The 27,545-nt window shown below is 29.0% G+C and overlaps 1 protein-coding gene across 8 annotated transcripts in view; it reads left to right on the top strand.

The window, feature by feature from the left end:
* The first annotated feature begins 682 nt into the window (after positions 1 to 682).
* Positions 683 to 27,545, top strand: part of LOC142320218 (uncharacterized) — a 69,215-nt gene continuing 42,352 nt past the window's right edge. For 2 of the 8 annotated variants that reach the window (XR_012755318.1, XM_075357914.1), the window contains exons 1-4: positions 683 to 727; positions 4,619 to 4,771; positions 8,555 to 8,650; positions 22,057 to 22,209. Coding sequence is in view for 7 of the 8 variants with exons in the window: in XM_075357914.1 (XP_075214029.1) it covers positions 692 to 727; positions 4,619 to 4,771; positions 8,555 to 8,650; positions 22,057 to 22,209 (438 nt within the window). In the remaining variant the exon portion in view is untranslated. The other 6 variants (XM_075357938.1, XM_075357952.1, XM_075357924.1 and 3 more) reach the window with 6 other exon arrangements.

Here is a 27,545-nt window from a genome sequence, read left to right as displayed (position 1 = left end):
GGTAACCTATTTGATGACCGTACATTGTTGAACCAGGTAATTCAAAACCAACCCACCAGGTTGGTCTAGTGGTTTTTTATTGTAAATTGTGTAAAAAGTTATTGTATTAGTCTCATATTTAGATATATTAAATTATTTTTTCTAAAAAATAAATAAAATTTTGTATTTATTTAATACTTTGTATTTTATTCTATTCATAGAAAGCAAACACGGGTGTAAAAACAGACTAAGTAATTTTTTATTTGAAACAAGTAAATTTGAAAACTTAAAAAAATGTTACGTTATATTTATTTGTGAACCACCAATATTCATTTTCGGGCTATCCGCCCTCAGAAATCACTATAATTTCTTCTACAATTTATTTATCTTCTGGATAGATGTGTTTAATTTTATAAAGGCAGACTAACATTTTACTAATTTTTAACATTATGCGCTTAAACGATAGTATATATTCATGTTTTTCCTAATTTATTATTCTTTGTTTTATTAATTTTACAAGATATTCGAATTATTTTCGCCTTTGTTACAACATGCTTTTTTTAAACAGGTACGTACTAAAAATACGTATTAACAATTCTTACAGAAAAGTATATTTCAGTATTAAAAATCTTAAAAAGGCTGTTGTACTGTTAGTAGAGATTTGTTAATTTGTATACGATATTGAATGTATTGGCATCACTGATCCCGTCAGATGCATTTATTGTCAGTTAAGTGTTGCGTTCGACAGGTGTAATTTTTTGTGTGTTATTCTATTTAATTGATATTTTATATTTGTTATCGCAATATGTTTTGCTTTTGAGTTCATTTTTTAAGTACTTTTAGGCTTTATAAATTCAAAAAGGTTTCTAATTGATTTGGAGTAAATACAAACTAACCCTTTATTTGAAATAGTTATTTTTTTTATTGCATGTTATTCCAGGATATATTTAGTTATTTCATCCCCAGTTTTGACACGATTCACCTTACACCAAAGAACTTGTTAGATTAAAACTCAGAACAGGATAGTAGGTAACTACTACCCCTGGAAATTAATGTTTTTTTTTTTTTTTTGTTAATTGTTTTAGTAATCGGCTAACGTCCAGCATTAATCACTTTATTTATATGATTTATAAGATAAATTTTGTAATTTGCAGAAAATGACAATTCTCGCTTGAATTTCATCTTTGAATCTTCAGGATAAAAATAATAGTTGCAACTACCCTGGCACAGAGATTACCATTATTATTCACCAAAAAAAGAAAACATGCTGGCATAATTATTAAATGATAAAGCCTTCATTGATGTGCCTATTGTTTAATTAAACTGTTGTAAGAGGTGAAGTGTAAAACACATTTTTATCTGGTCACCAGTTTGGTTCTAATTATTGTGTTGGTTAATATAATGCACATTCTTATTTTAGCATTAGTATTTGTTAAATGCTATTTATACATCAGTCTTTATCCAAAGTTACATTAAATTTCTTGGTGTATTATTATTACCCTATTTTTTCCTAAGAATGGAACTTTTAATTTTCTATTAATGCCTGATACTCAAATGGAAGCAGCTTATCTGTGCGTTTAAAGAGTTGGGATTTAAACTCTAGTTATGTAATTACTGACCAGCATTTAAAGTATTTGTTGAAAACTTCATTCTTTAAATGTGGTAAACAGAATGTCATCAGTATATTTATAGTTTGTAAATATGGTAGTGCAATTGTACTTTGTAATATAGTACTAGCAATTATCGATCTTTGAATTTTTTGTTTAATGTCCCAGTTCTACCTTGCAGTTTATCCAGTTGTGTAATAAATGTTTTTATTAAGAAAGAGAGCATTATTAAAAGTGTAACTGTCTAGTGAATATGTCATTTACAAGACACAAACATTACAATGGATGAGTGTAATTTATTAACTTGTACAGTAAGCCAAACAAGTTTGATTCTCTTATTGTAGTGTCATTGATGAATAATAAATCAATTGTGGCACCTGTTTAATCATTTTTTTATTTAATTGTGAATACCTGTTTAACAAAGCTTATATTTTTTCTGAAATTAGCGTTCTGAAGAAGATGATGTATATTTCTCAGTAGCAGTGCATATAAGCATCCTTTCAGTTAATTTGTAGCAGATATTGTGCAAGATTGTCCTTGATGCTGTTTTACCAATTTTAATAAATAGCTATAACTCTGCTTTGTTTCATTAGTGGGAGTTTTTTGGCTGGTTAAGAGTAACTGGTTGTAGAATTTAACAAATCATTTTCAAGTTAACACACCACAGTGATTAAAAAATTCAGGGTGTATGTTATCAACATCTTTTGCCTTATAAGGTTTTATAGATTTTATCACCCAAAGGCCAGTAAAATCGTCGATCTGTCTGACATGAACCTTAACTCAAAATAGCTCCTTTCTGATAACAAAATTTTTTGTACCATTAGCATTTTGATTTCTTTGTATTTCTGCTGTTCTGTTTGGTGGATAGGCTTTATTACATACTTAATCAATTTAGCATACTTAATTTTGCTTGCTAGAATTTTTGAAAGTTAGTGTTTTCAGTAGTGTATGTATTTTTTTCTCTGCGTTATCTAAAAATTAAAATTTCTCAGTGCTTTCTGGCAATGTTGTTTATAGAAATAAAAACACAAATCTTTTACACTTTTTCCAGCCAAGTTCCTGTGCAGATCCACTCAAACCAGATTTAATGCATTACTTGGCTATAGAAAAAGTGTAATCTGTATCTGCATTAATTTTTGTGAGCTAGTGTTGATTATGTGGGTAGTTATATGAAATTGAGAGAATGATTTTCTAATGATAATTCTTCATTGTACTTGATACAAACTTAAGGTCTCAATTATAATTATTTTGTCAGTTTACAAAGTAAACGTTTGATTTTTAGCATTAAAAAAATTGTTTTGTAAAATTGTATTGCCACTCATCTGTTCTATAAACCTGTTGTCTATTTCACTGTACGTTAAAGGTTTAATTGAGATTAAAATCACTCAGGATTAACAAGGAACTGACTCACTGTCAGTAAGGCCAATTTTTGCAAATGGTGGTTAACAGGTGTTAGTAAATGTGATTGTATATTTCAGTTGTAGCTCAGTAAAATCTATCCTTTTGATTACTTCAAATTATTTTAATTTAATAGAGAATTTTTAATCTAGATTGTAATACACATTGTATTTTCTTAATTAAAAATTACTAGATTTCAAAACAAGAATAAAAATACCTTACACACTGTGTGATACTCTACATGTACTGACATGAAAGGGGAATTGCATAACCTGTAACATGCAGTATCCAATGTTTTGGTTGAACTCTTTTATTTATCCAATTGTTTTCTTGTATAAAATTTACTATAATAATACTAGGCATAAGTGGAAAGTAAGTACTGTTTTGTTATTAAAAAATACACTTAACTTTCAACAGAATAATTTTATGATTACAATGAAGAGCACACGTTAAACTACTTTTCTATGTAATTTCCACCATTAATAAGGTACTTTTCTTATCTTGTAATAATTTTTTTCATACCTTTCTCAAAGATCGGTACTGACAGTGAAGTTAACAACAGCATTTTCTACATCATCGTTGTGCTGACCAGCAAGGTATCACTTTAAGATTGAGAAGCAGGTGGTAATTGCCTGCTGCCAAGTCAGGACTATAAGGAGAGTGCTTTTATTGCTCCCAGCCAAATTGTTCAGTCAGACTTTGAATTTCAGAGGCAACATGTGGATGAGCTTTGTTGCATTATCATGAAGTAACAAAATTTCACAATTGAGCATGCTTTCCCCTTGATTTGGATTCCATTGTGTGTATCAATAATGAAAATTGTGTCTAATTTCACCTCTCGGCAAGAAGTCGACCCACAAAACAGATTTCTTCTGGTGCATATAACTTTTTGTGTTGAAATTGTGGTTTTGAATTTGTTCTTTTTTTTTTTTGAGATTTGTGTTGCCATCCCATAGACTGCTGGATGGATTCTGTAGTGATGTGAGACCAAAGTCTAGTCACCAGTCACTATTTATTTGGCTCAAAAAATTGTCATCTTTTTTGTATAGGTTAAGAATAGACTGAGCATTCATAATTGCTTGGGTTTCATGAACCTCTCTCAACATTTTCCAATGAGAGCAGCATTTGTGATAGTTTAGTTTTGTGTTTTCTCAGATACTCCTTGAATCATATGTCTGATTGTCTCATTTATTGATTTAGGTAAATCAAACTATCTGTTGCAAAGAATTAAACAAATTTTTTTTATGAGTAATGCATAAACTTATTTTAATCAAGATTTGATTTTTTATCACTTTAGTACTTGTTATCATCATATAGAAATTAAAAGGTATTATTTTATAGAATAGAATCAAATACTAAAATTAGCTTAATTAGGATTTAATAAGTATGCTTATTAGATTTAGTTCGTGTTTGTCTTTAAGAAGGGAGTAGAAAGATCCAAACTCAAAAGGAAGGTAACTCAATATTTGTTTGTTTTGAACAGAAAGGAACCCTACATTTGCTTGTTGTAGACCCACTTTCTTTTCATCTATATCTTTAAAAAGGGACCAAAAATTATTTAATTTTTCTATGTACTGGTATCTTAGTTGTTAATATTGATATATAGTAATTCAATGTCTTTTTTTTATTTACAGATAATGGGTACTCAAATTCACGGGGCATTGGTTGGAAAATATCCAACATGTACAGTAGCCAAAATTGAAATTGAGCAGATTAAAAGTGAGGAAACAGAATGTTTGTTTCTGCCAGTTTTTAAGATAGAAAGTGATAGTGTGATATCTGAGCATGTGAGTTTTTACATTAAAATGTTTAAATATTTATATGTTAAATGGCTTTTTAAGGTATTGCATTTTTCTTTTTTTTTCAATTAAATGATATCACAACTGATTATACTGTAAATCTTAGCATATAAATAGAGGTTTTGAATCCCAAGTTAATGACATGTGTTTTATTATTCATAAAATAAAAATTTGAATATTGACAGTAATATTTTGTTAAAAAATAAGTTAAAATAATATATAATTTATTTATATATTTTTTTATTTAATTCCATATTCCACGGATTTTCTTTTGGGTATAATGGTGCACCCAAAAATTTCATCTTCTCTCACAATATTGAAAAAGAAGTAATCTTCCACATCATGATAATATTTCAGAAGGTGTTTACAACATACCTTTGTTTTGTTTGTCCTTTTCTGTGAATTTGCACGATACCCATACCACAAACAGATTTTATGGTAGCCCAGTTGTGCAATAATATGTTCTATTCATTTTTTTTATCTAATATCTGAGCGGTGATGTGTTTTTGTATAATGCATTGGTCATTTTCAATCTCTTCATCTACCTCATTTTGGTGTTTCTCATTAGTCATAGAAACTGGTCAACCCCTACAAGTATATGCTCAGTATTCACTTAACCAGTTCCTAATGCATACAATTTTATTGTCCACTTACTCACAGTACTTCGATCAACATACACATCACCATAAACTGCTTTTACATGATGAATATCACTAGCGTTCACTTTATTCTCTGTTAAAAATTCAATTGCTGTTTGTTTTAGATATTGTGACTTTGTTGCTGGCTTGCTTGACTCCATGACAATGGCAACTGACAGAAAGTAAAAGTGTATATGGCTCAGTAAATGCATCATAAAGCATCTGATGCTTTATGCAACATTTTGTAATCCAATGTGCATTACATATCAGCAGCCCTTCATATTAAATTAATCAACAAATAAAACTGTAGTAACGGTATTATTGTTAATATAGCAAAAAATCCTAATCATCACTATACCTTAAAAAATGTTTACTGTCCATGTAGTAGAAGGATAAGCCACCATTATTCAGAAATTCACATACCATTAAAGTCCAGTTAATGGATTGCCCTCTCCTAGAACTTTATGTCATTTGTAATTTTTATAGCCAAGAATAGTTAAAGTTTTCCACTTCTAATCTAACATTAATAGATACTTGAAGAAAGCATGACATCTGTTTATGACATCAGATGGCTTCTCTTGTAAGATGCATTTAAAAACACAATTTGTAACATTTTTGAATACTTCTTTAAATAATAACTCATTGGTATTATTGCACTTTTTATTTAAGGCCTTTTATAGACACCTAATAAATAAATTGCTGTCTGGATTATTCTTAATTCTCATAAATAGCATTTTAACTAAGATTAATTTACAAAAATTTACTAAAATATTATGATGGTCTACTTATAACAAAAATATTAATACTTGTTAAAAACAATGATTATAATACAAGGAAAATAAATGTATTTATTGTATTTCTTTCAAAATAACTCTAATTTAATTTTCTTATTTTGAATTTTAATCCCTCATTCATTTACTACCTTTAATAACACAAATTTCAAGAAAGTTGAATGTGACACAAATATGTTACTGTTTTGGTCTTTGAACAATTCTTTTTTTTTTTTGTTTGTTTAACCTCCGGGTCCACAGTCAAGCAATTCTTTCCGCAGAGGATAGATGAGTGTTTTGTAGCATTTGTGAAAAATGCCATGCCTTACCAGGATTCAAACCCAGGACCTCCAGGTGAAAGGCCAAGATGCTACCACTTGCACCATGGAGGCCGACTAGTCTTTGAACAATTAGAATCAGTTTAACAAAAGTATTTAGTGATCCTTGGAAAATAACATATCACACATTGCCTAAAAAATGTCATTATATAAATGAAACATATGAAATATTTATAATATTTTAATTAAACATTTATATTTAACTTCAGATTAAAACAAACTTAAATGTACTTGTTCATAAAGTCACTACTTGGTTATTATTCATAAATAAAAACTTGAATTAAATTTTTAATTTTATCTAAATTTCTATAATAAACACAAAAATAATCTTTACACAACACAATTTGATCGTAATCTCAAAAATCAATTATTCTAAAACTTGCTTTTTTCAGAATCAAGTAATCATTTTATTGAAATGCAGTTTAGGATTGATAAATTTTTGTTTTTGGTCCCAAGGAGTAAATGTATTGCATTCAGTGCATCCAGTAAAAGATCCATTCAGTATAGGATATAGGAGAATGTATGTTGCTAATATTAAAAGATCTGTTGGTAAATTGGTGCAAGTTTATATTAAACATGAAGTGGTAAGATATTTTTCATTCTTATCTGTTTCCTGTCTCTAGCGTCATTTTGTTTACAGTTTGAAAAATTCAGAATATCATTACCTAAAAAAATAAAATTTGTTTAACTTTTTGATTTAAAATTGAAAAGGCTAAAGTAAATATATATTAAGATAATTGAAGGATCCAAGTGAACAAAGATCTGTGTTAAATTTTCATCCATTTTTGTTGGATTTATGTTTCTTTTAGATAGAGAGCTTTGCTGAAAACTTGTAAGCTATGTGCAGTCAGTTACCACCTCTTGAAAATTATAGAAAACTTTGGTATTGTAGATGTGAAACGGAGAATGAATAATATTATTTGAGACAAGGAAATATGTTAGTTGTAATAGGTACTGTTTATTGCAATAGTGTAATGTAGGTACTAGGAATCAGTGCATGTATGTGTGAGTATTTTTTTTTTTTTTGAAAGGATACTTTGTTGTTTTTGTGTGGACCCTTTTTAAACTCTTGTTTTCTTTTCTATTTGTTTACTGTGTATAGACTTTGTCCCTTGTTTTAATCTTTTTACAACTTTTCTCCAAAATCTCATAAATTATTTTTGTGGTTGGCTATAGTGTTGCATTTTGTTTCTTTTTTGAATATTCTAACCTGTGGGTATTTTCCCATCTAAAAATAAATAATTTAAATAAATTCATATAATAGAGAGAAAGAACCATGGATAAAATGGGTGAGTCAGTGATGTAATAAAATAGGTAGTATCAGATTTAAAAACAAAGAGAGAGGGAAAAAAGATATGGAGTTACAGGATCAGAGAGAATAATGTTAAGAAAGACACAATAAGACTTAGAATGTAACAAATTGAAGAAGATACAAGTTAACAGATAAAAGTTGGAAATGTTAGACAGAAAATATAAGAAAGGATTTTGAAAAGAGAGAAATAATTAAATAACTGATTTAATAGATTGATGTAGAGGAACTAACTTGTGGTTAAAACATATTATGTTACGTGTACATACTTTGTTTCGGTTTTTAATGCTACAATATACTTTAAATATAATCATTGATTAGTTGTAAACCACATTGTGATTTTATACTGCATACAAAATTGTTTGGAAATTTTTAATGCAAACACAATCTTATGAAACTTAGTTTCCTACACAAATGAAACCTAGACTCACACAAATTATATAACTTAGATTTCTCACAAATGAAGTTATGAAACTTAGATTGTGTACATTTGAAATAAGCGATAACTTATCCCAACTTTATATGATACATTTTTCTGTCTACGGTGTTTTTTCATACTTGTATACCATCCTACACTGTGCACCCAGCTGATTGTTCCTTTAACATATTTTCATCAGTGACTTTTAGTGCTTACATTTTATATTAGTCATTAATAAAGTAGTTATAAATTTTTATTTAAAGTCGTGTATAATTTTCTAATTGATTTTACCTTGCAGGATCTAGGAGAAGAAACAATCACTAATTCAGTCAGTACGGCTTCAGTTAGTGAAGAAAATGTGCAATGTTGTAACTTAAATAAGAAAAATAATACTGTAAGTTTTAAATAATAAGTACTGTAAGTCATAGATTCAATAATGAATCACTGTTAGAATTAAGATTTTGTAGCAATAATAAGATTAATAATAATGAAAGTCATATAGGAACACAAAATTATAAAAATAGTTTTTACTTGCAGGCAAAGGCAGTATTACATCTTGTGCGAGTAATTCTTATATATTTTTTGTCAACAATCAAAAACTTTTAATCAGACTAATAACAAAAAACAATGTCTCTCCATTTGTCCCAATGAGAAAAAAATCATATGTAATCTTTGTTAAAAGTTTTGTATTTTTTTTAAGGAACATATTTTAATAATTCATACAGATAAAAAAACATTTCCTTGTAATATTTTTCAATAAAGTTTTACTCAAAATGTCCTTTCATTGTTTACTTCAAAGCTACATCTGCCTATGTATAATAATAAGAAAAAGTTCACATTTAATCCTTGTTTAAAGTCTTTTTGGGCATAGTTCTAATTTAAAGACACATTTTTCCATTCATATTAATAGCAGAAAATTCATATATAATTTCTTTTAAAATTCTTTTAATCACAGTTAAAATGTAAAATAGCTTTCCAATCATATTGGTGCAGACACAAAAATTAAAATAATGAAATTGATTTATTGTGGAATAAATATCACATTTTTTAAAAGTATATAACAGCTTTTCTGAGAGTTTTCAGTCCGTATGAATGTATCTTCTTAGGATTAAATTTAACTTCCTAAATCCAAGTGTAGGAATTGTTCATTCTTAAAAATATTTTCTAGATTTTTATTTAATTATTCTTCATTTATAATTTGTTTTAAGAAAAGACCTGACCACTGTGAAATATATTGAAAATAAATGACCTAATTAAAAAAAAAAAGTAGTATTATTTATTATAAATATAAAAATAGACATAAAATGATATCTGTTTTCAAAAATGGTTACTTATGTGCTGACCAACTAACTTAAGATGAATACAGCTTTTTTACAAGAGATAAATATTAAAAAAAAAAATTGCTGACAGACATTACTCTATAATATAGGTTAATTAAAGAGCATGTGGGTTTAGTTGAATATATTATATTCAAAATTGTCATATATGTTTAAATAAATTTAATCATATAACATATATATATATATATACATTTAATCATATAAATATATTTTTATTTATGTAACCTATGACACTCCCGGTAATGTAACAATTCCAAAGTGGGGTCATAAATCTAAATCGGTTTGGCCATTGAGTTGCTACGGTAGAACAAATATACATACATGCTCTCTAAATATGTTACACTCTTTTTTGGACAGCAGTGTAAAAACTCTAGTTAGACAACTTCACAGGTATGAGATACGAGGTCTCTGAATCTGTCAGAATGAAGCGTTGAAATGCAAGTTATTCAAAAAAGATTCATTCATTTGATAGATTTTCAATATCTTAATTTTTTAAACGTACATACATACGTTTATTAAAACAAGTTTATTATATAAACACATTTTATGTATATATATATATATTCTAGTGTCAGCATGTTTTTTTTTATTTTCACATATATATATATATATATATATGAAAATAAAAAAACATAAAACTATTAAAAACATGCTGATACTAGAATATTTATATATATAGTGTGCCTATGATACTCCTGGTAACATAAGGATTCTAACGTGGGGTCTTGCATCTAAATCAGTTCAGTCATTGAGCTGTTATGGTGGAACAAACATACATACATACATACATGCATACACTCTAAATACATTACACTCCTTTTTGGGCAGTTATGTAAAAACTATCAAATATTGACATGGAAAACTTGATGTGAATAGAAAGACCTCTGCTGCAATGTAGCAGTTTTCATTGCTTTGAATCCAGAACAGAGTTACTTAGATAGGTGCTACAGTACATGATTTTAAACTGGAAGAAATCGTTCATTATTCACAGAGTGATGTAAGATTTTTATCTTATTTTATCAAATTTTGTTACGGTAAGTTTTTAAAATTAACCTATGTTAGGAAGTACTTCTTTAGTCCTAAAACGTACGTCTTTACAAAAGATTATAAATTTTACTTTATCTAACGTAAATGAACAGAAAGATGCGTTTTGAAAAATATTTCTTTCTTTTTTTTGAAAACTTAGTTCTATCACCTCACCTAATGATTATGGTTAGTCTCAGCTGATAAAATTCAGTAACATTATACTTGTACAAATCCTATTTCTTTTTTTATTTAAAATATTAGTTATTTATAAACCTCAAAAAACCATTTAAAACAAGCAAACAATAATAATTATAAAAAATAAATATTAGAATTGTGAAATAATTGTGTAATAAATGAAATTTATTATGCATGTATAATATTGTATTGCATTGAAAACTCCATTTTATACGAAAATGTTTGCTGTAAAATTATATTAATGTTGTACCCTGTTACTATTAAAACTAAACTATAAATTATTTTAATTATTTATGCTTGCAGAATGGCAAACTTAAAAAAAATTTCTGTCCATATATAAAACATAAAATACTTAACACTCTGAGCACCTGATAAATGTTAGGGATGGTCGATCATCATTTCAAAATCACTTTCAGGAAGAGTTCAGTGTATCTTTTTTATTAAACCATATTGTCTGATTTGTAAACAGAATAATGTGAATGGTATTTGTAGCCTTGGCCATGTATTTATTATTTACTATTAATTTCTTGAAAATAAACTTAAATTAATTATTTTATTAAAGTTGAATATATTCAAAATAATTTAATTTGTAGGCAACAAAACTAAACTTTAGTAAACTCATAATGTTCCTTACCTCATTATCATTTGTGATGTTGATTACCTAATGTATAACATATGATTCTCTTTGCAAAAAATACATGCATTTAAAAAAAGAATATTACTTTTACTAAGTTTAACATTCATCACAGTTCTGAATGATTTTGAAATATAAGTATGCTGCTGTTATTCTTTTATAAGTTCATGAACTCATTAAAATATTCATGTAATTTTTCCTAAACTTTTGATATGTACTTATAGACATTTTATTTATAGGAATAAAAGTATAAATATTTTATAGTTTCCCATACTAATTTGTTTCCCAAACATACCGATCTGATCTTTTGCTAAATACACTGTAAAGTATAAACTTATCAAGACTAAAAAGTAAAAAATAAAAAAATATATAAAAACTTAAAAACCACTCGTATATTGCACTACACCACTTTTATAATGCACTAAAAAGTAGAAAATAAAAAATATGTAAAAAAAATCATATAAATAAATAAAAAATATGCAAAAAAAATTAAACTCGTAAATTAAACGCAAAAAATGTAAAAAAAAATTTAGGACAGTATCTTAGTATGGATTTGACAACAAACTTTTATGGTAATATGTGCGTGATGAATGGCCTAAAGAGTAGGGTGCAAACACGCATAAGAAAAAATTGGCAAAAGCATCAAATTTTTAATTTGAAGCTATGAATTTCACATAATCTTACATATCACCATCAAAGCTTGTTGTCAAATCCATTCTGAGACACTATCTTAAAATTATTTTTTATCTTTTAGTGCGTTTAATTTAAAAGTGGTGTTTTAAAGATTTTTTTGCATATTTTTTATTTATTTATGTGATTTTTTTCTTCATAAAGTAATGAACTATAACCAAAACGTAGACAGCAGAACGTACCAGTCACAAGCAGGAAATCCCGATTTGGAGTTAAATTATTTATTTAATTTTCGTTTTATCAATTTTCATCATTCAAAAAAAATATTTTTAAACAAGAGGTAATCAGTTTTGGACACCTAATCCCATTCCAAGATGCTGCCCTCCAGGAGGGCCTAGCTGTGGAGGCATGTCGCAGGCATGCCCTGCAACTAGTGATATTCTGAGAGCATTAATTATAGAATTTTTTGAGAATAATAAGCCTCTCAAAAACAAATTACAAACATCAAGCAGCAAAACCTTTATAATACATTGCACAGGTGTACTCTGAAGTATGAACCTCAAAAGTAAATATACCAAGTTTGATATTGAAACCTGTAGATATATCAGGCAGTCTAGAAACCATGTTAGAAAGGCAAAGGAATTATTAGGTGAAGCTTCTGAATAGTGCTACTGATGTTATAAAAGTACAGAGTGTATTAAGTAATGATGCAGTAAGGTTAAATGGTGAAATTGAAACATTAAAAAATGTAGATTAAACATATTTAATATTGATTTGAGTTTAACTAATAAAAATAAAGAAAACATTGAAAAAGATATTATCTGGAGAAATGAAGTGGCAGATGATGAACAAATAAAAGTACTGCACATTACAGTAAAAAATCAAATTGTTGGAATGTCATATTATAAAGCAATAATAGAGCAAACCAGAATATAATTAAGCTCCAAGTATGTAAATTGTTTACACTAAAGAAAAATTTAAACCAGAAGGACCTTTGAATGTACCAATTGCAAAACCTATGAATATTTACTTCATAGAGTAATCCAAAGGACCAGTTACACATTTAACCCATTGTATTATATAAAATGGAAAGTAAAAATGCACTAGAGAATGGAATGCAAGAAAATGCATTACCATTGGATACTACTTGTGAAATATTCTCCAATCCACCATAAGACATAAGAAACCATAGATGACGTCATGAAGAGTTAACTTCAAAGAATGTAAAAAATTTAAGCCAATTAAGAAACATCTTGTTTACTTCCTAATATGTTGTACATGTAGTAAAAACTTCGTAATGGGATTGCAGTGTAATCATGGTGAAAAGCTCGAAAGCTTCCTCAATCCTTCCCTTGACTTCTTTAAACCCAGAACAATTTTTGCATTTTAAATGATGTAAGTTTACTATTATATATGTTAACATAAGGATTCTGAGAAAAAATTTACAATTAGAAATGTTATTACATATATTAAAAGTTAAACAGTGTGATAGTATGTATAGAATATTTACTTTGTTAAATTATAATTGGGAATTAAATTTATGTAAAATTGATGTTTATAACACATCTGTGAATGAAGGATACTTAAACAAAGCAGATGGAGTTGTGTTATGTGTGTAAAATCAGAGATAAATTATAAAATACAAATAGAAAAAATGGGGTTAACCAATATCCTAAAACTAGTTACTGTTACTAAATTATGAAGAAAGGTTTATAAGTGCAATATGCAGGTGTTTTGATTATGATAAGAAATTATTTATTAATGATTTATAATGAACTTATTTAGAATTGCAATTTAAAAAATTGTAGGTGATTTCATTATTGGTATTAATAAATTAGATCAAGAAAGTATAAATTTACAAAGTAATTTCTTTGAATTCCAATACATTCCATATTTTAAAAACTTTAATGAGAGTAATCCATATGTTGATAATGTCTATATTAAATAAAACCTCAAAATACAATCGATAAAACTAAATTATGATCTAACAACTTATTACCTTCTGTTTCTGTATACTACACAAGAAATTATACAGAATAAGAGTAGTAGTATAAATACCGTAGAGAAAATAAATCATAAAAAAACTTATATGATTATGCAGTCAAATAAATTTTGATGTGATCAAATCTTTCATTTGACAATGAAAGATGTGAATGAAGCGATGGAAGTCTTAGTCAGTACTTTAGTTGAAATTATACATAAATCAACATACATAATAAAAATAATTATGTACCTAGAAAGCTAAGGATTACTCGTGGACTAATAAAAGCTATGGAAAAAAATACAGAAAATTAAGCAATAAAAAATTTGCTGAAAAATTAAATTCATTAATAATAGCAAAAATTAGATATAACAGTCGAAACTGAATTAGTATAAAATTAATCCAAAAAGAACATGGAATTTTGAAATAGTAAAATTGGCAGATGTAAAAAATTCTGTAGAGAGTTTTGTTGGGTAATTGATGAAAATAATAACAATGAACATTTAACTGAAATAGCTAGTATAGTCAATTATATCATTCATTATATTGGAAATGTAGGAAAAGTTACAGCAGGATCCATTAAGCAAAAAATATCTAATTGTACAACTAAGCGTAGAAAAACAACCAGATTAAAAAATAATATTTTTCAAAAACCAAACCTCTACTGAAGTTATAAATAGAATTATGAAACTAAAAAACAAATCTGGTGGTGTAGACAAATCATTAAGGAAATTGATGGATATATTACTAATCCACTAGTATTTTAGTCAATCTAATATCTGAGAAAGGCATCTGTCTAGTCATTTTAAATCAGCAGAGGTAATTCCTGTTTTTAAGTCTGGCAATTGTAAACTACAAATTGTAGGGGTATATCATTAATCTTGAAGTTTACAAAAATATTTGTAAAAATTTATTACATTCTAAATTATCAATTTTTTTGAAAAGTACAATATTATATGTAAGTCTCACTTTGGTTTCAGAATAGGTAAAAGAACAAAAGATGCCACTGTTGAAATTACAAAATCAAGTGTAGAAAATTTATACAGTAACAGCGACTTTTTTAAATTTGGCAAAGGCTTTTGACACTATTAATCATAAATTTCTTTTATTAAATATATATTAATTTCTATTAAATATAGGTATAAGAGGAAATGTATTGCAGTTAATAAAAGCTTATTTATATAATAGAAAACAAATTGTGAAGATTAGGTTCATTCCATGTCCAATGAACAAGCCTCACAACTTGACCATCGAAGTAACAAAATTCACAGGATCATTTCTATAAACTGTTGCAAAAAGATATTTTTTCAGTCACTCAGTTTTTTGTGTAGCACCCCACAAAAAAGTGAAAAATTGCAAAAAGCAAGGTTCAGATTACAAAAAAATAATATTTTCAGCTCCTGTAAGAAGAGCTAGAGAGCTCAATTTGCTGACATTTTAAAGCTCTTGGAATGGGCGCTTTCATGTGATATATTACTTGGCAGGATTTTGTGACAGTAATAGTTCTAGGTAACCAATAACTTCATTTGACCTTGAAATTATCCAAAATTTATGTTTTTTAAGTTTGAAAAAATTATTTTTTCCTTCCTAATATGTTGTACATGTAGTAAAAACTTTGTAATGGGATTGCAGTGTAATCATGGTGAAAAGCTCGAAAGTTTCCTCAATCCTTCCCTTGACTTCTTCAAACCCAGAACAATTTTTGAAATTTCCAAAGTAGTAAGCTTCAGTTGGATTAGCACACACTATATGCATCATAATATCTTTGTAAGACTTAATTGGTGTATCACCTTCTATCATTTCTTTCATTCTACAATGCATAACCATAAGTTTTGCATTTTGGTGTATTGTACATACTCAATCACTGAGGGTTCCACTTGTACCTGCAAGAACACAGTACTTAGGTCTGAGTTCACAGAAGTTTGAATATCCTATTTTCAGCAGTGGGCACCTCTAAACAATGCAAAAGCTTCAGAGATTACACAGAATTAATTTTTTCTGAACATGCTCTTGTCTTCCATTTATCTTAAGAGAAATAAAATCTTTTTAATAGCCATCATTCAACTTATTTCCTCACCCTCATACAAATCAGTTACTTCTTTTGCTGTTTCAGAATCTAAAGTTCTACCAGGTTTAGGATCAGGACATGATATAACACTTTTCTTTAACCAGGCTTTTAGCTTTCCTTGCAGTGTAGTCTGGTACTCCAAATTCATCTTGAATGTCTTTTAAAGTCAGCTTTTAGGAAGCATTGTCAATATTTATATCCTGATGCTATTATCATCTGTAGTATTAAATCTTTACTTCAATTGGTTGATAATTTCACAGTCACAGGAGAGAGGAATAACAGCTTGTTCAGAATCTGAATCCATGTTTTTGCTTTTGAACACTACTGCTGCTTTCTTAAGCTTTTCTTGAGGGTATTTTCTTTCACTTAGTCATTTTTTCTGAATAGGTGATTCATTTTAAAACACTAAAACTTTTGTTCAGAGCATTTATAGCTTCATCTTTTTCTGGGAAACGCAAAGCATCTAATTGTTGATATTTTTCAACAGAAGTAGATTCTTTAGCATTATTTCTAGCAGATACTTCTAACTGCATTTGTAGCAAGTATCACAAATTTTGTAACCTTGTTTAAGAAAAGTAAATGTTTCTATCAGAGTTCTTGCATACACTTTTCAGGTTTTTCTTACAGGAATTATGACTTTACTTTTCAAATGGACATATACATAAACAGTACATTTTACTTGAAGCTGTAGAATTGATGGTTCCATGCTGGTCATGGTATTCTGGTCCAAGGCTGTGATGAATTAGTCATAAAACTCTAAACTTGTAAAGAAAGACAAGCTCAGTTAACAAAGAGTGACTGAAAAATAAAATTTAAAAATAAAAATTTTTTTTGCATCACTTTATAGATATGATCAATGCTCTTGGGGAATACACCACTGAACCTTCTGCTCCAATAGATAATCCAGACTGAATATTACTTTACTTGTCTCAATAGGTACGCTACTCTTCTGCCACATCAAGTGACCCAGTCTGGAAGACTGGAAGGGGAGGGTTTTCATTGATTGAATCTCAATTTGCAATTGCCACATAGAGGGAGCAATTGGTATATTCTGCTGTACTTAATTATTACAAAATTATTTTTTAACATGATCCCATTGCAATCCCATTATGAAATGTTTACTACATGTATAACACATTAGGAAGCAAAATTTTTTTTCAAATTTAAAAAAAAATACACTGGATATATTCAAGGTCAAATAATGTTTTGCTCCCTTGAACTGTTTATATCAAAATACCTTGCCAAATGACTTATCATATGAAAGCCCATTCCAATAGCTTTAAAATGACACCAAAATTAGTTCTCTGTCTCTTATAGGAGCGAGAGGTCTATTCTTTTGTAATTACCCAAACCTTGCTTTTTGCAATTGTTTTACTTTTTACAGGGTTCTACAAAAAACTGAGTGACTGAAAAATATGAAAAAAAATATTTGGAGCCAAACCTGTAAATTTTATTTGAATTATTGGACATTAATCTGAGAAGTGCATTTATTTTCATTTTGTTGTGGAATGACCCATTAATATTATTAAAAGTAATTCTATAATATTAGATACTGGAGTACCACAAGGTACAGTATTTGGGACATTATTATTTATATTATGTGTAAATGATATTTTTATAATATACTCAAATACTGAATATATTGTATAATATATGCAGATTAAATAGTTTTGTGTTATGTATGGTTAACAGTTTGAATGAAATTAAAGAAAGGCATAATATTTATTACAGAATATAAAAACTACCTAAATTAAATAAATTATCATTAAGTATTAACAAAACAATTTGAATGACATTTTCAAATCACATTGGCATTTATTATCCAGTTCAATTTGTATATTGAGAGAAAGTTATAAAAAAAGTTGAGCAAACTAAGTATTTAGGAATTACGTTGATCAACATTTGCGAATATTTAATATTGTGTAAAAAACCAAACATACAATTTACACTTTATACAGGCTTAGTAACTTATTGCTAAAAATCTCTTCATGATATGTACAGATTATATTGTGGTGTAGTTACTTATTGCTTGGAATGGAGCAAATAAATAACTATGAAAATGTTCATAATAATGTTATCAAGATTCTTGATTTGCATAAAAAGGACATACACAAAAAAAAACAATACTTTTTGCCTAGTCAATAATTAAATACAAAAAAAAAAAACAAGTCAGTATGTTTTTGATTTTCAATTTTTACCATCTGAACTCAAAAATATAAGCTTCAAAAATAAATTGAAAAACTGAGTTTGAATACTAAATGAAAATGAGGTTTATTTGAAATAGAGAGAAATTTAAGTACTAAGAAAAATGTAATGAATAAATTTTTTTTAGTTATTAAGTTCAGTGCGATAAGTGAATTAATGTAAAATTTATTTTATCAGCATGCAAAGTGAGATACCTTTGCTTTTTAGCATTAAAAAGATTGCTATGCAAAGTTGTACTGCTGCTTATCTATTCTATGAGGGGCGTTGAAATATAAACTGAAATTTGTTTTCATAGCCATTTTGATATTAGGCAAAATTGCAAATAGTTTAGATTATCTTTTTACTTAGTTTACTTCAACAGAAATATATTTTTTTCCACTGGTTAGTAGCTTCCTAATCTCCTCATCATAAAAATAAGATGGCTGCCCCAGCAACCAATTGCATACAAAATGTTCAAAATGCTTGACTGTGGTATCAACTTCGAATATTTTCCCTTCTAGAGCTTCTTTCAAGAAACCTAACATGTGGAGATCACATGATGACAAGTCTGGATAGTACAGTGGGTGTTCATGAGGTGTTCAATGAATTTTAGTGAGATTATCATGAGTTTGTGTTTTGTGGAGAAGGAGAATTAGAACGTTGCAAATCAGTTGCCAGCGTCATTTGTTGCAATAAGCAGCCCTGATGTCATCCAACAACTAACAGCAGTATTCTGCATTTACCATCCTTCGTTCCTGCAGGAAATCAATCAGTAGCACACTTTTTGAGTTACAATCCACAGTTTCCAGTATTTTGCCAGCTGACAAGAGTTTCTTGACCTTGATCAGTGCTGCCTCCTCACTTTTTTACTTGCTCTCTTGCTTTCCATGGTGTACTGATGGAACCACGTTTCATTGCAGGTTACTATGGTCTAAAAATGCCTCTCCTTAAAGCAATTCAGAAGCCACTGACATGTCTTTCCAGATATTTTTCTGTGCCTAGGTGAGAAAATATGGAACTCACTGGCTGTATCATCCAAGTTATCTGACAACTTTATTCACTGCTCTTCCTCATACTACAGCCAAATTTTTGTTTATATATGCATAACCGACCCTCTTATAAAGCTGTTGTCTTTTTTGCTGCATATAAAAGGGTTTAATTAGGATTAAAATCACTCAGGATTAACAAGGAGCTGACTTATAGTCAGGAAGATCAGTTTTTGATATTCTGTAATTGGTGGTTAACAGGTGTTAGTTATACTGATAAGTGTTTATTTCAGTAGTTTTTCAATAAATGCAATACTTCGGGAATTATTTCAAATTATTTTAATTTAAGAGAATTTTTAACATATATTTTAATACACACTATTATTTTTAATTAAAAATTATTCGATTTCAAAGCAAAAATAAAAGTACCATATGCATTATGTGTGATTCTCTACATGTACTGACATGATAGGGGAATTTCATAACCAGTAATGCACAGTATCCAGTGTTTTGGTTGAATTCTTTTATTTACCGTTTGGTTTTCTTGTATAAAATTTAATACAGTAATACTAGGCGTATCGGGAAAGTAAGTACCGTTCTGTTATTAAAAATAGACATGACTTTCAACCAAATAATATTAATATTACATGGAAGAACATTCCGTAAACTACTTTTCTATATAATTTTCACCATTATTAAGGCACTTTTCATATTTTATAATAATTTTTTTCATACCTTTCTCAAAGAATATTGCTGATAGTGAAATTAACCATTGTTTTACAGCAGTTTTCTTTGTCATCACTGTAGTCTGACCAGCAAGGTGTCACTTTAAGGTTGAGAAACAAGTGGTAGTTGCTTGGTGCCAAGTCAGGACTACAAGTAGAGTGTTTTTTATTGCTCCCAGCTAGATTTTTCAGTCACACTTTTAATTTCAGAGGCAACATGTGGATGTACTTTGTTGTATTGTCATGAAGCAACAAAATCTCATATTTGAGCTTGTGTTCCTCTTGTTTGGAATTCCCTGGCATAATTTTTTGACAGTATCAATGAAACGAGTCATTTAATTTCACCTCTCAACAAGAAAACAACCAACAAAATCCATTTCTTTTCCAGAAGTTAGTGCACATGATTTTTTGTGTTGAAGTGATGGTTTTGAACTTCTGTTTTTTGGAGTTATTATGTGTTGCTGTCCCATAAACTACTGCTTGATGCTGTAGTGATATGAGAGACCAAAGTCGAATCACTAGTCTATTTGGCACAAAAATTTGTCGCCTTCATTTTCATATTGGATAAGAATAGACTGAGCAAGTCATAATCACTTGGTTTCATGAATCTCCCTAAATTTTTGGCACCCAATGCCAATATTGAATTTTTACCATAAAATTCAATAGCTGGTTTGATATTGTTGCTCTTAAAAGTAGGATAACTGTCCTAATTCCATAATCAGCGGGATTCTCTATTGACATTAAACAATTGAACATTTAAAATGATGTTACTGTAAATAAATGTTGTTGTACTTGTTACATGTCTATAGAAAGTCAACAGACATGAAAATATAGCATGCATGCTTAGAGCTGAGATTGCAGTTGCAGCTGAAATAGAAAAAAATGGTACTTGCTTCACAGATACTCCTGGAATCATTTGTTTGTAATGATTAAGGTAAAGCAAAATATTAGTTGCAAAAAATAAAACAACTTTTTTTGTGAGTAATGCCTAAATTATTCGTTTAGTAGCTGTTATGGTCATGTAATTAAAGGTAGTTTTATGTAGAATTGAATAAAATATCACATAAAAAAAATTTTGCTTAATTATTTTTTAATGAGTATGCTTATTTTTTTTTTTCATGTTGGTCTTACTATCCAAACACATTTCAGAGTAGAAATATCCAAACACAAAAGGAAGATAACTCAACAGCTGTTTGTTTCAAACAGAAAGTAACTCTACACTTGCCTGTTTCAGACTTACTTTCTTTTCATTGTGTCTTTAAAAAGAGACTGAAGATCCCTTGATGTGGTGGAAATGTCCAAACACAAAAGGAAAATAACTCTACTGTTAATTGTTTTAGACTGAGGTAAGCTATCAAATAAAGGTTAAGCTGAATTGACAACAACTAGATCTATTAGATAACATGTGGATACTCAACATCATTGAATAACATTGCCACCACACAAGTTGCATTTTTTATTGTCAACTTGTTAAGAGTTCACTTTACTAGTGCTTATTGTGTTTTCATTTTGAATCACTAGTCTCTATTTGGCACAAAAAATTGTCGCCTTCATTTTCATATTGGATAAGAATAGAGTGAGCAAGTCATAATCACTTGGTTTCATGAATCTCCCTCAAATTTTTGGCACCCAATGAGAGTAGCGTTTGTTGATAGTATAGGTTGTTTGTTACATTTTCATGCAGAATTGTTTGAGAAATTTTTGGTATAAATATTTTTTTTATTTCAATAGTGTTTTTCTGGTTATAACCTGTGTGGAAATACATAAAAAAAAAGTTAGTTAAATTTTATAAATATATTTTTCTCAAGTTTTGTGGTGCATGTGTGCATGCACCCTTGTATGTGTCATCATGCATATATATGCATTATGTACTGATAAGTCTACTGTCATTTTGCTGCATTTTTTACTTATATTGGAATCGTAAAAGTTAAGTTTTATGATAAATGTTGACTTAATATTTCCATGTGTGGTTATCTTAGTTGATAATATTGATATACGAGTATAATAATTCAATGTTTTTTTTATTTACAGATAAGGGATTCTCAAATTCATGAGCTACTGGCCGGAAAATATCCAACATGTAAAGTAGACAAAACTGAAATTGAGCAAAGTAAAATTCAGGAGGGAGAATGTGTGTTTCTGCCAGTTTTTAAGATAGAAAGTGATAGTGTGATATCTGAACATGTGAGTTTTTTACATTTTTATAAATATTTATATGTTAAATGATTCTAACATTATTGCTTTTTTTCTTTTTTTTTCAATTAAATGATATCACAACTGAGTAAATTGTAAATCTTAGCCTATAAATAGAGGTTTTAGAACTCAAGTTAATGACTTATGTGTTTAGTGCATTATTCATAAAATAAAAATTCTAATATTGACAATAATATTTTGTAAAAAATAGAAGATAAAATAATATATAATTTAGTTACATATTTTTATTTAATTCTGTTATTATATTTATTTATATTCAGCCTGTTTTCTTTTGGGTGTTAATGGTGCACCCAAATTTCATCTTCTCTCACAGTATTGAAAAGGAAGTCATATCCCTCATTATGATAATATTTCAGAAGCTGTTTACAGCATACTGTTGTTTTATTTGTCCTTTTCTGTGAGATTGCGTGGTATGCACCACAAACAGATTTTACAGTAACCCAGTTCTACAATAATGTGTCCTACTCATTCTTTTAGTCTGATATCTGAGTGGTGATGTGTTTTTGGGTGATGCAATGCTCACTTTGAATTTCTTCATCTACCTCATTTTGGTTTTTCTCATCAGTCATAGAAACTGGTCAACCCCTACAAATATATCCTTAGTATTCACATAACCTGTTTCTAATTTACAAAATTTTATTGCCCACTTACAGTATTTCAATCAACATTTTCATCACCATAAACTACTTTTACATGACGGTGAATATCACTAGCATTCACATTATTCTCTGTTAAAAATTCAATCACTGTTTTAGATAAAGTGACTTTGCAGGGTTACTTGACTCCATAACTATGGTGACTGAAAGAAAATAAGAGTGTGTGGATATGTGAAGTTTAGAATGATAGTGGTAGGGGAACAAACCTGAAATGGTAGCATCTGATGCTTAATGTAACATTTTGTACCACTGTTACGTTCCAGTGTGCATTACATTTCAGCTGCTTCTCGTATTAAATTAATCAACAAATAAAACTAGAAACAGTTACTAATGTAGAAAAAATGCTAATCATTACTATATCTTAAAAAATGTATACTGTTCATGTAGTAGAAGCATGAGAGTAGTATACTTATGCCGATTCTGGGACAAGGTCAAAGGTAAAAAATTGCTGATGTCAAACAAAATGCCACATGTATAGTACACATGCTTGCCGACTTTGCTTTAACCTTGTTTACAAAATTGAAAGTATCTGGTGATATTTCATTTGCATCATACTTGTTTATTTGAAAGTTATCTCAATGACAAGGCTAATGGTTTTATATAAAAGCTTGCTAAATTTTCACTCTTTTTTATTGTGTTCTTACTGTTCTATTGTATGCTGTGTTACTCTGCTATTTAATTTTTCTCTTTGCATCTTTATTATTTAAGTTAAGTGAAACATCATTTTAATAATTTAATATTTTATAAAAATAATATTTTGTCTTTGTGTAATTTTAGCAATAATTATATATGTAATTGTAAAATTTCCAAAAAAATATATTAAATCTTAATAAATATATAGAATAATTACACATTTTAAAATAATATTGTGGTTTGTTTAATTCCAGCAATAATAATTATGCACCTTAAACAACATTTTCTTTGTTTAATTCCAGCAATAAATAATAACTATATATGTAATTGTAAAATTTCCAAAAATATATTTAATTTTAATATTTAGAGTAATTATGTATTTTAAATGATATTGTTTGTTTAATCCCAGCAATAATTATATATGTACTTTTATATATATATTGTACATGTATGATTTAAAATAATATTTATCCAGCAGTAATAGTTATATACATTTGTAGAATTAATGTGTTGATGTAGTTATTGTTAAAGTCTGGTTTAATTTATTAGTAAACAAAATTAATACTTATGAATTGTATAATAATGTTATATGAAACTGTTTTTTATTCTATATTATCAGTTAATTGTTGATTTTAAAAAACAACCCTATTTTGTTTGATTTAAATATATAATTTTATTTGTTTCTTTATTTATTTAAAAAATTAATAAGTATTAGAAAAATAATTATTTTTTTCTTTTCCCAGGATAAAAATTTGAAATCTTATTTTTCTATTCATTGGCAAAATGGTTTAGTTGTATCTAATTAAAGTGAATATTCATTTGAAAACTTTTTTTTTTAAATATGAATACTAACATTCTATTTTTAGATTTATTTGTTTATTTATTCCAACATAAAAATCTGTTTTAAAAATTAAGTATTAGAAAGATAATTTTCTTCTTCTTTTTACAGGATATAAATTTTTAATTTTAATCAAATTGTTTTTCTATTCGTTAGTGACAAATTTCATATCTGAATTAAGTGAGTATCACAGAAATATTTAAAAAAATAATACTAACAATTTAGTTCATTTCAAATACATATTAGATTATATAATATTTGTAAAATCAATACAAGAGATAGCTATTATTTAATTTAAATAAGTTTTGATAATTAATCATATAGTTAGAATAAATGTGCTAAACAGTACATAACTTAAGAAAATATTGTTTTTACAGATGGAATGTACCAAGGTGTTAGTGGATAGATATTTAAATAGCAATAGAATGTTGTTAAGATTAGTAGCATCTTCTCAGTTAGGGTATAAAGTTCTACTAGAAATGATTTATGATGAGAAACATAAATTCATAGGGTGGTGGTTGCTTCAAGTTTGTATTCTTAACTGAAACATCATTCAGTATTTTATTGCACACTGGTGAATTTTGATCGTGTTAGATTTATAGAAGATATTAGAGATAATCAACTGCAGCTGTTAGCTTGTAGTTGGTTGTTTATCTCTAAATATTTTGAAGTTGATCTTATACCGGTCAATAAATTAGTTGATCATATGATGGCTGTATATTACCACAAAGAAATTTGCAAATTTGAGGTGTAAGTGCTTGATGCACTGCACTGGAGAGTACCATCCATTACACCCCATGAGTTTGTTAACAGTATTGCATCTAAGATGCAGAGTATAACTCATCAGCGGGAGGAAATCATGTACAGAGCTCATGAATTGATAAATGCCAGTTATGTCATCACAACTAGTAACTGTTTTGCTGTTAGTACTATTGCTGCGGTATGTATTGCATTAGCAATAAAGTTTTGTAATATTGAAACGGCGACAAGACAAATTTTTACAGATAGGATTTATTATTCCTGTTTCTAAAAACTAATTCAAAGGTTATTTTATTGAAATACTGAAACCCTGTCTTGCAGATGGCCCAGCAACAAAATTTTAGTTTACTGACTTATGAGGGTGATATAACTTTGAAGATGTTATCCCTCTTGGTTCATCAGAACAAGCACCACTTCATTCTGTTTATTGAAGATGGGCAGATGCCATTGACTTTGAGAGGTGGTCATGGTCATCAGCCACAAGTGACAGCACATCACAGAATGAATGAGGAGTCTTTGTTAATGACTAGCCAAGCGGTTGTTGTTAAGTTGTTAAGTTTTACACCATGGGCCTGCTTTCCATAAAGGAGTGGGAAGAAGCAATTTTGAGAGTAGATAAGAGAAATCTTACCTACAGAAAATTTTACTTCTGAATGTGCTAACAAATGCATTCAAAACAATAAAGTTAAATGCCTTATATCGGCTATGTTAGAAGACAACCAGTTGGGTTTTATGAATGAAAGCTACTGGACATTACCAAAATCCTTCCTTATTGATAACGTTAAACATGTTTCATTAGCAAACAATAAAAGGTTTAACAAAGATGATGTGGAAAACTGGTCAATGATGAAGCTGCAGAGAGGAACCAAATGGACCTTGAAAGAGGTATTACTTGAGGACAGTGAAGATAAAAGGGTTCTTCTGTCATTTGAGCAGTATATACATGTGTTGTTAGAAGAGTTGATCTAACAATGTCCCATACTGTCAGAAATTATTTAATGAAAATTGAACTATATAAAACTACTGATATTGAGGGCAAAGATTGGAAAGAGCGGTATGGAAAGGTCCTCAATCATGCCGTCTTTGTTGTTAATACAGGAAGTGAGGCTCTTGCTACATTCAATGACCTATGTTAAAGGCCATTGAGAAAGTAAAAAGTGATAAAGGCTTCAAGAGTCATAAGAAAAGTAGCAAGAGAATAGCAGTTTTCGAACTGATCCCTTTCTGTTTGTTTTGAAATCAGTAGTATATAGTTCCCCGACGGGGAGACTTTGGGGGTTGGCGTCCCCACGGGCCTAGCCTCTGCAGCTTTTCTTCCCACTATACAATGAACTGCAGAACACTTTACATTATACACATATACTACACCAAGAACACTACATAAATTACAACATACACAGTTACATAATTACACAACAACAACAACCTACACTGATATTTCTTACATTTACACTCGGCGGTGTTGCGACATCTTACGAAACGCAACCGTAACCCAAGGTGGGAACAAATCGTGCCGATGGGTGAATGGCTCTACGTAGTGAGTCTCGAACAATGTCCTCTGGGCCCCAGGGAGAACCCAGTTGTATTTAGCTTTAGCTCCAGTACGCGTGCGCTCTGCTGAAGTGGTCCATTTTTCGCCGGTACTCGTGGGACCAAAATTTCAGTTCCAATAATAAACACAATGATGGTTGTTGGTCCATCTGAAAAACCACCAAATCCAAATGTGAAGAGACCTCGGTCAGCTTTGTCTGACGAGGATAAAAGGCCTACTGAAGAGAACCATAACTTATTAGAATCGAACTCTAAAAATATTAGATTCGTTGTTCTCAGAAATAGTCAGAAAGGTGGCTCCCTTCAAAAGGTTTCACCTTTCTTAATAAACAAAACCATAACAGGTGCAAGTGGCTTCCCGAAGAATATCAGGAAATTACGTGACGGATCGATTCTGATCGAAACATTCAACGATGAACAGAGTCGATCTAGCTTACGTCTCCGTAATATGGGTGGTATAAATATAAGTGCAGAAAGCCACAAAACGTTAAATACTAGCCGGGGTATAATTTTTTGTCGAGACCTCGTAGATATAGATATCTCTGAAATAGTTGATGAGCTTTGCCACCAAGATGTTGTTGAAGTGAAACGTATAATGAAACGGCAGAACGGAATAGAAGAACCGACACCGTCTCTTATACTAACATTCAATCTCCCTGTTCCACCAGAGAAGATTAAAGTGGGTTACCTCTCGGTTCGGATACGACCATTCATACCCAACCGACGGCGATGTTTCAGATGCCAAGGTTTTGGTCACACTACAACATCTTGCACGAAAACTGAAATCTGTGCTCGATGTGGTAAAGAAGGTCACAACGACACTAACTGCGAAGAAAGTGAAAAATGTGCAAACTGCAGTGGTTCACATA

This window comes from Lycorma delicatula, chromosome 1 (genome assembly GCF_047948215.1).
Source record: "Lycorma delicatula isolate Av1 chromosome 1, ASM4794821v1, whole genome shotgun sequence".
Taxonomy (NCBI): domain Eukaryota; kingdom Metazoa; phylum Arthropoda; class Insecta; order Hemiptera; family Fulgoridae; genus Lycorma; species Lycorma delicatula.
This window is presented reverse-complemented; position numbering and strand designations above follow the sequence as displayed.